This window comes from Callorhinchus milii, unplaced genomic scaffold, assembly GCF_018977255.1.
Source record: "Callorhinchus milii isolate IMCB2004 unplaced genomic scaffold, IMCB_Cmil_1.0 Scaffold11, whole genome shotgun sequence".
In the NCBI taxonomy this organism is placed as follows: domain Eukaryota; kingdom Metazoa; phylum Chordata; class Chondrichthyes; order Chimaeriformes; family Callorhinchidae; genus Callorhinchus; species Callorhinchus milii.
Genome location: NW_024704752.1, coordinates 9,040,970 through 9,055,897, shown reverse-complemented (window position 1 = coordinate 9,055,897; position 14,928 = coordinate 9,040,970). Strand labels below are relative to the sequence as shown.

Below are 14,928 nucleotides of genomic sequence, written 5' to 3'. Positions count from 1 at the left end.
CTAGAGAGTAAAGAATACGGTTGTCATGCATCAGTCAGCCCTGTGATCAGTCGTAGCATCAGACAGTTTGAAGACTCTCTTTCCCAGGTATTTCATCCCATTAACTGAAATCTCTTATAAATACAGAGGTCATGTTGTACTGTAGCTTTGTGAAAGCGTTGTGAAGAAGAATTAGTTGGAATTTGTTCCAATTCTTTTTGCTCCCAACAGCACTGCCACCAGACCTAATAGTTGGGCTACTGATATTTGTAAATGTCAACTATGGGCATTTCAAGTGGCATCAACGACACAATACAATTTACATTTATATAGCTCCTTTCACATCGGGAGAAAATCCCAAAATGCATTAGAATTAGCGTCTCTAACATCCTGAGTCAAGTAGCTCTTGCTGGAAGGTGTACATTTGCAAATGTTGGGGTGGGGGGGGGAACGTATTAGATTTGCCTGTGATGTTCTCCGCAGTCAAATAACTTGCTAACACTCACTGCCCAGGCTTGCATGTCAAGAATGGTCATAGGGACCGTGTTGCAGCATAACTTAATGATTTCAGGGGAGTAGAATAAGTGGAAACAATTGAGGGGACAGATGTGGCCCCAGCAGTAACTGTATTTTCCCTGATATATATGGACAATATTTTGGCCAGATATAATAGTATAATAAATCTTTGCATTTGATATAGCGCTTTTACGTCTTCTAGACATCCCAAAGCGCTTCACAGAATATACTGTAAAGTGAATTGACTGTATATTTGTGGGCAAAATGTAGCAGCTAATTGGAGGATTGTCTTGTGTTGAGGGAGGGGTATCTTGTTGTGAAGGGTATTGCTATTCAAAAGATGAAAAGGCAAAAAATGAGAGATTTATCTTGACCTTTCCATGTCGGAAAATACCAGTTAATTCTCTGTGGAATTCCCCGGTTCAAAATTGTTTTGCCACAAATGATTCCCCAATCGGTCTAATGGGAAAAACTGCTGTTTATAGGATCAGTTTGGAGTAGGGCTGATGTTTTATTATCACTGTTTCCAGCCGGATCTACCACTAATACATTATTGGATTAGCAGATGGAAAACCCAGTACTTAAAACAAAAGTAAGAGTTCAATTTGCATACACTGCAAAACATTAAATAACCTAGATTTTTCGTCCACTCATTCATGGCCCAGTAGCTCAGTGAACTTTATTTTTTACTAAATAGGAGTATTGAAATAGCTTTATATATGTGTGCCTATCCAGTTAAACATTTGCAGGGCTTAAATTTTCTATCTGATTTAGTACATGGTTAATTCTATTTCACTGGACTGTTACTCTTTTGTTCAAGGGTAGAGTTCAGGAACTCTCCTGTTCATTGCTTTGATTGGGTGTGAGTCTGTGCCACGATTCACTACATGGCAAACTCCAGATTTCTCTCGTTCCATGGTAGGCATTTGCCAAATATAGATTCTTGCTCCCGTTTGTTAACTTTGCCATCATGAGTCACTGCCTCGTGGAGAGTAGAAAATTATAAACAGAAAAATGACTATGTACAATTTGTGCTGAAGCACACTTCCTTCATTAAGTACTTTATTCCCTTTCCTACATGTCAAGGAAAGGCCAGCCTTGACAGGGTAGTGATTATGTTTCTGGATTTTAGGTTGATTATAGAGTTACTGTGACACAGGCTACTTTCTAAAATGTCATATTTTTGCATACAGCATCGACACAGGTCATTAGGCTCAACTAGTCTGTGCCAGTGTTTCTACTCCACATGACACTGCACCCATCCTTATTTCCCCTCCCTTGCCTTCCCCTATATTCCTCTGTCATCCATTATCTATCATGTATGCACCTGAGTGGCACCATACCTGCACATTTGCATTTGATATAGTGCCTTATCACGTCTTCGAGATGTCTCAAAGCGCTTCACAGAATATACTGTGAAGTGAATTGACTTTATAATTTGTGGGTGAAACGTGGCAGCCAATTGTAGACAGCAGTGTCCAACAGACAGTCATGGATTGTAGTGACCAATTTTTGTTTGTTTTTCAAGCGATTATTACCCCCGGAAAAGCGATCTGCCAATTGACTAACAACTGGGTTCCTATTTACTGCTAGGTAAACAGAGGCATGTGGAGTATGGAAAATTCCTCAACATTTCGCCCTGCCGGGAATCAAACCCAAATCTCTCATTTGCGAGGTGAGTGCTCTAACCACTGAGCTACAGGATTTATTGTATCTGCAATTTCCTGGGACATAGGTTTTGAAACGTTACTCCTAAGGATATGCTGGTTTGATTCCTGACTTTGGACAAAAATGTTGTAAAATACTGTCAGATGTGAGTGAATGAAAGTTTAACCAAATTATCTTTTGAATCAACCACTTCTTGTGATGAATGTGAGTTTGCTTCTGCAATGGTCCGATCTTATGAAACTAACACTTTCCAACTTTGAGAACAACTTCTGTTCTACCTTAATGAGCGCCTAACTGGTACTTCTACCTGACTGAATATAAACTATATCAGTGAAGAACACAGAGCACTTTCAGTGAAATCATGCCTTAAAGATTTGCATATTTCAGTTTTATCTTTCCCTTCCCCGCCCACAGTCATGCCATTCCCAGAACATCTTTAATCCTTAATCGAGCTCAGCTCTGCTCAGTCAGTTTTTTTAATGTAACAGTAGGCTGTGATTGACTTAGAACAGATTCCGTTGCTGGTGCACTGCAGTGCTGTTAATGCACAACAGCAGTTGAAAACATTTGCCTCCATTTGTGCAGTGAGTTTGGAGGATGTTCTCTCATGAAGCAGACCTATGAGCTGTCAGATCTGTTCTCATATCAGATATTGGGATTGGCCTATGATGGGATAAAAATGCAATAATAATAATAATAATCATTGTCATTTGATGTAACATCCATAACATTGAAACACATCAAAGTACTTCACAGGGAACTGCTCTCATAAAGTTCCAAGAATTCTCTCCTAAAGTTGGGGTGAAAGTACATACTCTAGTCACAGAGTTCTAGATCTAAAGCTGTTAGTCATAAGGGCAGAATTTCTTTATCTTCTTCCACAAAATATACAGGTCAATTTGCAGTCACTTTTCAGTATATTCTGTGAAGCACTTTGAGATGTCTCGAAGACGTGAGAACATGCTACAGCAAATGAAAGGATTATTATCATTATTATTTTTCTGATATTGCCAGCTAAGAATGGTTCAGGTAAAGTCAAGGAAAGGGCTGAAACCCAAAGTGCATGACACTACCCAGAGTCAAACAGTAAGAGCAAAATAGCTACTGAGATGTGGATGGGTATAAATATGAGAACATTGTGAATGTGTCCCATATATTTTACTGCCATTTAGTGATTTGTTTTTTAGCCAATGCCATCCATCAATCCAACTTTATTCAATGAATTGTTCCCCTGATCTATATTATTCATCATAACAACCATAATAATAATAACAGTAATCCTTACATTTGATATAGTACCTCTTTTGAGGATGTCTCAAAACACTTCACAGGACATACAGTACTGTAAAGTGCAGTGAATGTTGACATATAACTTCAGATATAGTGAGGTATATATATATGGTATAAATGTATGGTACTGAAGTAAAATGTAAAATCTTCACAGGATAATTCAGGTAAATTTTTAACACATTATATGTGAATTTTCCCATTTCAATATGAATTTATTTTATCACTCAACAGAACACAGGACTTTACACCTCAGACCTGTTCAGCGCACGGTGTATGAATTCCTAGAGTGATTTTAAATATGGAGCTTGTTTATCCCATCTTGGATCTGTTCTGAGCACACAACATTCCCAGAGCAGCTTTCAGTGAATAAACTTCCCTGAGATACATTTTGTATCTCCAAAAAAACACTACCAATCTAATAATCTATGTGAATTAAAAATTAATTCTAAAAGCACTTGTAAGCTATGTCTACCTCGTTTTAATTGCCTTGTTTATTAACTGGTAGGAAAACAGAGACACGTGAAGATTCAAAATATGGAAGGCTCTTTGCATGTGAGGCTTCCACTGGGACAGTCTGTCTTTCATTTGTTCGTATTCCTCCCGTCAGTCTTCATCTTAATGAAGACCCAGAAGATTAAATACGCAGAGATCAAACCATTTTAAAACCCACAGTCCACGTCCCAGCTGCACAGAAGTTTGGCAGCTTGCCAGCATTTATTTAATAGGAGCTGCAGAAGTCTGAAGCCTCAGAAGTCAATTATTCTGCCCTCAACTAAAGCAACTTCCCACTGTACCTGCCACTGTATAATGACGGCTTATCCATTATTCATAACTTCCTATTACTGCTCCTTTCCACTGTAACTCTCACGCTACGTCGACTGTTAAAGCTTAATCCGCCTTTTCTCTCTTCATTTACCTGTAAGATGCTCATTCCCAACCCAACCACGTTGTAATTTAGATATTCTCTGAATGCTGCAGAAACATTAATGCTTCAAATTGCCATATTGAATTGCCATTAATTACATTAATATTAAAATGTTTTTAAAAATCGGCCACAGAAAAAAAAGGACATTTTCTCATTTTCTTCACACAGACATATTCAGTTAGCTCTTCTGAAACACGGTGTGGTTGAAATGAATAAATATGAGGCATTGCAGCTTTACATAATTTACATTATTCTGTGGAAACGAATCCAACCTTGTGGACTGATAAACAAGTGAAAAGTAAATACTGCACAATCATGAATTAGCTCTTCACAGTTGGCAGCCACTTAAAATCTTCAGGAAGGTTCTAGGAATTCTTCATTGGTGTGAGAGGTAGCATTACACTCGCTGCTGTGTTTAATGAGAGGCTGAAATGCACTATTGATTATTGTTAGGAAATAGCATATTACGGGAAATTAAACATATGGAGGAGCTCAGTTGGTAGAGCGCTCGATCCAAAGCTTTTGTATTGAAATCGCAATCACATACAGCATTCTGCAACCTGTAATTCTAAATAGTTTGTAACTGGATAGCAATTGGGATTCAGACCAAGGGACCCTTGTAATAGAATTTTCCATTATAACCATGGATCACAAAGTTTGCCAGCATTAGCAAACCTTGTATCTTAAACTTGAAAGACATAACAAAGGCCCAGGCACAGTGTCAAGCTGTCCTGTGATGTTCAAATGCAAGGATTAAATATATATACTGACCTAGGATTGTTGTAGAACCCATGCCTCATATACAAGCCCGGGTGAGTATAGAGCCTGTCTTGTCATATGTGAGTCATATAAGGAGCTACCCCCTAGGATATGCAGGCTTGAAAATAATTTAGTGCTGTCTCAATGCATTGAGGTTAATAAGCAGTACTGAACTTCCTCACATTTATGTCACTTAAGCAATAGGGAACTCCCTATTTTCAAGCTAATAGACAGCTTAGAGGACTATCACAATACCTCAGTATGTCGGCAGTATAGCATTGAACCACAACGTTTCAGGCCTGTAGGCAGCATTGAAGCGGTTTCATGGTATTCAGATCTGCAGGTGTTATTACGGAGGCTGCCTTCTGATGTATTTGGATATTTTTTTGTGTCAAACACCAATATAGGGTGTGTGAGAAATAATATAAATAATACAATGGTAAAACAGAGTGTGTGGGAAAGAGTGTGTCAACATAATAAGGACCAATTCTCTGATATAAGAAATTGTAAACCTGTTATCTGAGTCATGTATCTTTCACTTACATTAATGTTTGTGGTTTGCCCTGTGTGATATCTGGGAGTGCAACAGTTTAGACCATGGATTTCTGTAGGACTATCAACTTAACAATTGGCTGGCAGGAGATTGGCTTACTGCTGGGATGAGCTTTTGTGTGTCAAATTTTGCCTTGAATCCTACACCAAGGATGGTTTGAGGCACAATAGCAGAGAACTCCCTCGAAATGAGAGCCTAGGATTTATATAGGTTTACTCCCAACAGGTCTGCCCTGGAAAAGGAAGCCATGACTAGCTGATAGGGGAAACATCTCTGTCCCGCTCGCACTACAAGGCAGAGTTGTTTGCTTTTGTGAATTGTGCCAACAGTGCGTCGAAGAAATTAGGTAATTCTGTCATCCTGATGAAGGTCATGCATAAGGAGTTCAGGGATTGACTCTGACAGCAGCGTAGGAGGACCGGGGCTCCGGGGATGACACAGAGATTTTGGCATCAAAGGATGTCTATTTATCAACTGTCGTACTGCGGCACCTCTGGGAAGAGGGGATGGGAGAGAGGAGGGTCTGAGAGCCTGCAGTGAGTAAACACTGCAGCAGCTAAATAAATCTTAAAGATGGGGCCAACCCATTTCTCTATGTGAACTCAGCCCAGGAATACAGTAAGACTGCAGTAAGCAGCGAGAAGCTCATTCATCATCAAAATGTGTGTCTTTGCATGCTAATAACCTCAGTCCCTTTACTACAAGGGATTTCTTTCGTACCATTAACCCTTTAAGAATTGCCCAGGCTTTATGACTTCTCGTGAAAATACAGAGCTGTTTGGAAATCTAGAGATGAAGCCAACGGCTCATGTCAAGGCACCGAGAAAATACTGAAAATATATAAAAACAGATCTGATGTCTATGAAAGGGCCAGAGAGACTGTTACCTTTCGCCCAACTGTGTTCCAGGTTTTCTCTCAGGATTTTGACATACTAACTCCAGTACTATGGTAAAACAATGCAAAGAAGATGCACAGAAAAATAAGCCTTTTGTTAATTCAGTGTGTCTTAAATGAAGCTTTAAAAAAAATTGCTAAGGTTGTGCTGGTAAATCCCTTTTTGCAAAATCATCTATTACTAAACATTTTTATTTCAGGAGAATTTGACCTTGCTCCTGAATGTGTGGGGAATCCAGTCTGAAATATTCCACCCAAGAGACACAAGGTATTGCTATCTCCTTAAGGTAATGTCATTGTTATCTTTATAGCTTTGGACAGAAGCGCATCTCAAAAGTGAAATTAAGACATAGTGTCGTTATATACTATTAGTATACAGACCTGGAATCAATGGGAATAATTGTTTTTAAAATTTACAGTGGATTTTGATACAATATTTTACTTCTTGATGTGGAATGCACACATTATAAATCTCATTAAATCTTGCAAGAAATACTGAGGAAAGAATTTATAACCTGTAGAGTCTTGTTCTTTTGCCTACAGTGAACATATGTGTTCCCCACCCCTCTTGGAAATCTGGAACCATCTCTCAACCAAACTGCTCCTCCTGATACAACAGCCACTCCAAACCCAGAAATCACAAACTCACTTTATTTTGGGGGGGGATTGTTGTTCAGGGCACTGGGAGAAACTCCCTTCTCTTTTGAATAGTCCCATGGGATCTTTAACAGCCACCTGAACAGGCAAACAAGACCTTGATTTAACATCTTGTGTGAAGGACAGCATCTCCGACAATGCACTGCATTGGAGTGTCAGCTTAGACTGTGTGATTCCAAGTCCTGATGTGGGTCTTGAACCCATAACCTTCTGACTCAGAGGTGAGAGTGCTACCACTGCACCAGGCTGATGCAAAATACCATACACATAGCTCCCACTGACATTTGTTGGTATCAGCAGCCAATTGTTCTAAAGGTCATAGTCTTAATTTACTCACTGTAGCTTCAGTACCCATATAAAACCAGCTTTCCTTAAAGTCAGCAAAAGCTCATTGTCTTTAGCCAAGCAATGGAATGGAGGAGGTTCAACCTGTCATGCCAATATTTGATTCAGCTGAGGTCCATCCAGAGAATTCTTCCACAAATGGCACTACACTATACCATTAATTTGGTAAGAAATTACGAAACATCTCAAAGAGCTGGACAAATAACTTTGTTATATGAAAACGGGAAAACAGAAGAGTGTCACAATGAAATATCACAGCTGCCCAGCGTAATTATGCAGACTTCAGTGACCAATAACATCACATAAAGAAGATGAGCAAAAAACAGCCAGAAAGATGGATGCAGTTTTGCAGATGTGGAATTAAAATCACAGAATAACAAACCAGTAAATCACAGAATAAATGTATTTTTAAAGACCTTCGAGATTTTTAGACCGGTTACAGGTCCTTTTCCTTCTTTGTTGGTTTACATCTTCACACAGATCCCATAGATATATTTTCTTAATTCGTTTCCCCACCATTCCATTCAGTTCCCTTTGTTCCAAAATAAATAACCTTTTACAATCCATTTTTTGGAGTTTATTAATATTCATTAAACCTGCCACAGGAGGTTTCTTGACATTTTTATCTCCCAGTAAACCAATTAAATGCTCGAAATGCCCTCTTTTATGCCCTAAGTGGATCATCCTGACAAACGAAACTACCAATACATTGATAATACACATTATTATCCAGTAACTTCATGTAAATGGGCTCAGGCTGGCTGTAATTTGGAAGCATTCTTAATAATCTGTGCTTATTCATAACGTGTTGAGATCTAATAATTAAAGAAAACATTATGAATGTGAAATGATTGATATACGTTAAATGAAGGTTATTGTCTCCTTGAAATCCTGAAAATATTTTAGAAAGCATATTTGAGTAAAATCAAGCAAGGGGACTGCTCTGAGCACATCTGCTCTATGCAGATTTCCATTTGTGCCATGATTCTTTTTCATCAAAACTTTATTTATCAATATGCTTATTCCAGAGAAGGAATGCAATTGTTATTTTTCTTGATCTCCAGCTATTGTACAATGATTCACTGCAACAGATGAAAATGGCATATTTTGTTTTGGTGCGTGTGTATGTGTTGCTCTCAAAAGGGTTTTTCTGAAAACATGCGCGCACAGAGTAAATCCGACTGCCTTGCAGGTAAATTCCGTAGAGATCTACAGATAGAAAAGGAACAGTTTATGTTCCTTATATTTGAAAGTTGTATTGCCATTTCTTCATTATCCTCTGAATGATCCCCCTGCTAATTGTATTTGCCTTTTAATGGTTTATTAGAAAAGAAATCCCCGCATCACAGACACTTCCATCGCTTACCAGTTACTTAGATGCCAGAAACGTCTTGTGTCTCCAGGGCTCGTTGGCATTAAATCCATTAAGCTCCAGTTTCATTGCTGCAGCAGCCTTGTTTCAAGTAATTAAATCTCCTCTGTCACTTCAAAAGCAAGAAGTCAGAGTAAAGAGTGTGAAGGGACTTATTGTGGATTTATCTGAAAATCAAATATCTTAGCACTGGATGAGAAGCTCTGCTCATTTTGATGGTGGTGTAAGTGATTTCAATGCCTGGAAACTCCATGTGGAATTGCGCTTCATTGAACTGTAACACCCCTTGGACCAATTTCTTCAGTAACATAGTAACTGTTTCAGACAGGAGTAGGCCTACTGTCCAACCTATCCAATTTCCCAATAGAATTGATCGATTTATCAGTCTCTTTATTTAATAGCCCTGAATCCTTTTAATTTCCAGAAACTTTACTACTTCCATTTGAAACCTTTTATTGTTCTTGCCTTACACTTAGATTTTCCACATGTCCACCACCCTCTCCTACTTTCTACCTTCTTTGTCCATTGCTGCAGAATCTTGTTTGACCAGAAAGTATGACATTTTGGCTGTGTCATTTGCTGTGAGCTTTAGTCCATCTAGATTTCTAATTTTTTTAAAACAAGAAAGACTGTCAAGAATGTCACCAATTGCACATAATGATCGAATGAAGTTAGTTGTGACTTGCGTGCTCGAGGGTTGTATTTTGCTAGACGGGAAATAAGCCATTTCATCTTTAAAGGGAGAAAATACTGGAAATGCACAGCAGAGCAACCAACACCTGAAACAGAAACATTAGATAATATTTTTGAGTATGCCGCTTCACCAGAACTAATGGCTCACCAAAAATACTTTGTTAATTCCCCTTTAAAAGTTATTATGGATTCTATTTCAACCACCTAACATGGCTATGGTCATGAATTTACAAAAATACACCTTGATCATTCTGTGATTAACTCGCAGGTTTAGTTTAGAAGAGAAGTTTAGCTGAATCAGAGTTTAGCTGAATCAGATTAGTTGGCTCCTCTTCCCCCCCAAAATGTTCTTATTAAATGGTAAATGTTAAGCAATCCCTTACCTTCTTACATGGGTAATAACTAATTAATCTCAATCAACTGAAATAAAGTTTGTGTGGTGAACAGACCTGCATCTCAGATCTATGGCATTCAAGTTTGCAGTTAATTCAGTTTCAACGTCTTGATGAACCATATGACAAAACGTTGATAACCCATCCTAATGAATCCACTTTTTATCCTCTGGTCTAACCTACAGTAAAGAAATGGAATCATAATGAGGCTCTATCAGCCACCATTGGAATCTCTTGGGTTTTGTTGCATAAAACTATCTAGAAAGCAATTATTTTAAATTCAATTAGGCTTAAATATAAATCACTCAGTTAAAATCAATGTCACTGTATATTACTGTCAAACACTTATTAACTCATGCTATTTGGGAAAAAATGAAAGTTACGCCAAATTAAATTGATTTTCAGAATAAATATGGCAAAATAATAGATAATCTTTTCCATTCTGTGATAGTCATTTCAATTGGAAAAGGGGTAAAACCAGACTTTATCTGTCCTCATGCTAAATTATCTCTTTAATTGGTTTAAGATTTTTATATTTTCCTACTGTGAATGTGATTTCTATATGTATCCAATCTGATCTATTCACTTGGTACTAAAATCCTCTTCAGATTTTTCTCCCATGGGAAAGTACAAGTAGTGTGGTTTCGAATGATAAGTCTTCCCCTTTTAAATGTTGGCGGTCCATTTAACCAGGATCCTGGGTGATAACGACCACTTATTCCCATGTTTCACAGTTGTTGACTTTTACATTTAAGATGGATTTTTTTTTCTGATGTTTGCATCCAGCTCCAGTCGTTTTACCTGTGTATATCATCTGACTTAGTGCCAATTTTACAAAGTGAAGGAAAGTATTTGAGTTCTAAGAGTTAGTAATATTGTAAAAGAGTATTAGATTCTGAGCCAGAGGACCTACATTTCACATTCAGCTGGGACTGGAGCTTGGCCCCATCAATATACAGTATTTACAATCCAACAAATGTAGAATACCACTTACTATTAGTGAGAGATCTGAAAGAGAATGACATGTCTCTGCTGGAGAATTAAATGCAGTAGCAAAAAACTAATTATAAAATTTATGATTCTTCTATTCCTTTTAGAAAATAAACTGTAAAACACAATGAGGTAACTTGCACTCGAGTCAATTCTAGTTAAAAAAAATTACAATCGTCTGATCATTATCTGGAGTTGGAAATTGCAAATTAGTGATTAAATCTGACTAATATATACCAAAATGTTCAACATGTTAAAAATTTTATCATTTTATTTCACTCTTTCTTGCAAAGTGTGATTATATGTCAAAAAAAGGAATCAATTACTGGCAGACATAGCCTTCAACCATTTATTTATTCACCAAATACAGTGAAAATGGTCATAAAATGTACAATGAATCATTCTCAGAATGTCATTACAATTTTTTTGCTTTTATATATCCTTGGAATGATTTTTCATTATTGAAAATTATGCCTCATGTTAACATGCACATGTAACAATATTAAGCTTCATAAAAGAATATTACAAAAATTAAAAAAACACAGCTTCAAGAGTCCAAAAAGAGAATAGTCAGTGTTAACAGCGCATTATATAACCTTTTAAACAGTTCATTCATTTTCTAACTCTCCATGTTTCACAAATTCATTAGCAATGTTTATTCACAATATAGATTTTTAAATACAGATTTGAACATTGATATGTGCAAAAACAAATCAAATAAATTAAAAAAAACTTGAAAGACCAAGTGGTTCATAAATAACAAACATTCAATAAGTCTCCTTCCAATACTGATACAGAACAGACCAAGGACAGTCAATCAGCCCTGCACGTGAATAGGTCTGGTCTATGCAACCTTACAAAAAATACAAACATTCTTTAATGCAATACAATACATGGACTAGCATTTGTTTTTACAAAGATTTAGATATAAAAATACAAGTACCAAGACTTCCGTTAGAAAGAAGCGTGCCAAACTGTTAATGACTGATGGCACCAACATTGGCACCATGACCGGAAGCTCATGCAACAAGATGGAATTAAATGCGTCTATTTTGATGCAAAAAAAACCTCTTCTCTCCATCCCTTGTCTTCTCTTTCTTTCATTCTTTCTTTCTTTCCACCATGGTGTCGCTTTTGCTGGCCGTTACTGTCTCCGATCAGCCGCTGTGGTGGGTGGTTAGGTCCTAAAATGCACAGTGCCTCAAACCCTATTGCATTAGTTTTGGGCAGACGGTGCTAGGGTGGGCCAGGTCAAAAACACCTCTGTGCATTTATTTGGATTGAGGTTCTGAAAGGAACAGCTCCCTGTTTTGAGTGGCTTGGCTTTGATTGGAACTGAAATGGACACAGCTTAACCTGTGTGCCTTGGTTGGACCGAATGGTGCTGAAATGGACAGCTCCTCAATTTGTGTGCATTGGTTTGGATTGGAGATTGGTCAGTAAGCCACCGGAATCTCTCTGCACAATCCACAAACGCATGCACAGCCAAAAGTGCTTTTTTTTAAAAAAAAACAGTTAAATAGTTTGAAAATCAGGGAAACCACCCTTCCAGATTACACTCCAGAGGAATTTTTATCTGCCATTCCCTTCAGAACGTCATCTATTCTGTCGTCTTCGATAACAACTGTGAAATTAAGAAAAAAAAATAATTTAGCCTCCGGAAACAGCCCTGTAAAATATGTGCAAAGAATGGAATATAAATAGGATCAGAGTGGAAAGCAATGATAGCAAAGCCCGCGGTGTGTGGAGGGGGGGGGGGTGGTCCACACACATACATTGCATAACTCCTATCACAACCAGAAACCAATGGCCACGAATAAAATGCAAACACTCAAAGTGATTTCACAAATTAATCTGTTTAAAATATCAATAGAAGGTAAAAAAAAAATGCTATTTTTTTTGTGGCGTTACGTCTCAGTCGAAGTTCACTTGTTTGTGCTGCAAAGATGCAGTTTAAGGGGTTAAATGCAGTTTTTCCAATGATAAGAAAAATATATAAGACGAAATTTCACCAAAAAAATGTGTAAACCTGGTGTCCCTTGGTTTCTCGCTGTGAGATTCTGTCCCAGGGATCAGTCAGGGTATGTGATGGGCACATTGACTGCTGCCAAAGACAAATTGAGCGGAACAGGTTGCAGTCAACACAGTGCATGAAACAAGAGCCAAGAATGTTTGGGTACCAAAAAAAAACACATCAGCGGATAAATCTACCAATAACAAAAATGAAAAACATATAATCAATATACACTATAATAGGTTGTAGGTTGTTTGTATCTAATTTAGAGATCTGCCGCAGTAAACATACGAATGAATTAACAATTTAAAAAAGTTAGAAAGCGATCCATTAAAACGTCAAATGGATACAGTTTCCTTTTACCCTTCTGAATGAAGTAATACAATACAACAAAAAGATGCTGAGAGTATTTCACAAATTTGAGTTTAATCCAAATGGCATGAATGCAAGAAATCGGTTCATATATATACATACACACACATATATATGTCAATATACACACACATATATATATATATACACACATATATATATAATACACACACACACACATATATATATACACACACACACATATATAGGGACAGACCAAGAAAAAGATTTCTGAACAAGATTTAGGCGACGATTTTAATTAACTGGTAGATTAATCAACTGTACAAAAATGCCCCCAAAATGTAATGACCCTCATTAAAAATGAATTGAAAAAGAAATGGGTGATTTGAAAATATAAGACTGATGGACTCTCGCGGGCTATGTGGCAACTAAATGTGATTCCATCAGTCAGAAAATTAGAATTGAGCTGCTTTCAGCGAAAGAAATTTGGCTGCATTATGAATAAACCCAGAATTTGGGTATTAAGCAAAGTAGATTTCCATATTCTTACATGTTTTTTAATATTCAAATCAAGCAAAACACACACACACACACACACACACACACACATCCACACATACACCAATGGTTACTGTCCAGCAAAAAAAAAAGAGAAATTAAAAGGTGTTGCATTGCAAATAAAATTAACAGGATTTTTATATTCAAGTGGTTTCGAAAAACAAAAGGAATGAAACTGGGGTGAAATGATACGTTAAATCTCGAGTTAAAAGAATTATTTTGTTGTGGGTTTTGTTTTTTGGAGGGTGGGGGGGGGGGGGGGGTGGGGGTGGGGGGATGTTGTTTCGTTCTTACCTCGTTTGGCTCTTCCAATCTGCCCCAGTTTGGGGGGTCTCTTGGGCTGGGAGCCCCCGAAGAAGGTGTTGGTGTCCTGGAGGCGACAGCTGAAGGAGAGTTGGCTGACTTCACTGTCGCTGCCGAAATGAGCCATCTTCTCCTCGCTGTAGGGCAGGATCTCCGACATGGTACCTCCAAGAAGGAAACCAGATTTAAAAAAAAAGGGGGAAGGAGGGAGAGGGAGAGAGAGAAAAATAGGAGGAAAAAAAAGCACTCCCTCTCTGAAATCACCTGGTGAAATTGATGTGCATCAGTTTCAGGAGGTGCCTCTTCTGCGGGTAATCCTAGGGCTGGGGCTGGGGAGGCTGGTGGGGTGGCTGGTGGGTTGGGGAGGCTGGTGGGTTGGGGTGGCTGGAGGGTTGGGGTGGCTGGTGGGGTGGCTGGTGGGGTGGTTGGGGTGGCTGGAGGGTTGGGGTGGCTGGAGGGTTGGGTTGGCTGGTGGGGTGGCTGGAGGGTTGGGTTGGGCTGGGAGCAGAAGGCTTTGCTGTTGCCCTGCTGCTGTGGCTGGAGATGTTGTTCTGACTTGGTTTGGAGAGCTCTGGAGAGAGTCGGGGACCCCACCGCCAACAATAAAGGAAACCCAGGGCGGAAGAATGAAGTCATCCATCCGGGGATGGAGTGATGTAGGGCAACCTGATTAACATCAATCTCCT

At 38.4% G+C, this 14,928-nt stretch overlaps 1 protein-coding gene across 1 annotated transcript; it reads right to left on the bottom strand.

Annotated features, from left to right (window-relative positions):
• Nucleotides 1-12,123: 12,123 nt before the first annotated feature.
• Nucleotides 12,124-14,607, bottom strand: LOC103182846 (calcium/calmodulin-dependent protein kinase II inhibitor 2-like). Its single transcript, XM_042339296.1, has 2 exons — nt 14,234-14,607; nt 12,124-12,658 (listed from the first exon to the last, which is right to left on the bottom strand). Exons 1-2 carry the CDS (start codon nt 14,400-14,402, stop codon nt 12,588-12,590), a joined length of 240 nt encoding a protein of 79 aa, XP_042195230.1. The 5' UTR covers nt 14,403-14,607; the 3' UTR covers nt 12,124-12,587.
• Between the last annotated feature and the right edge of the window lie 321 nt (nt 14,608-14,928).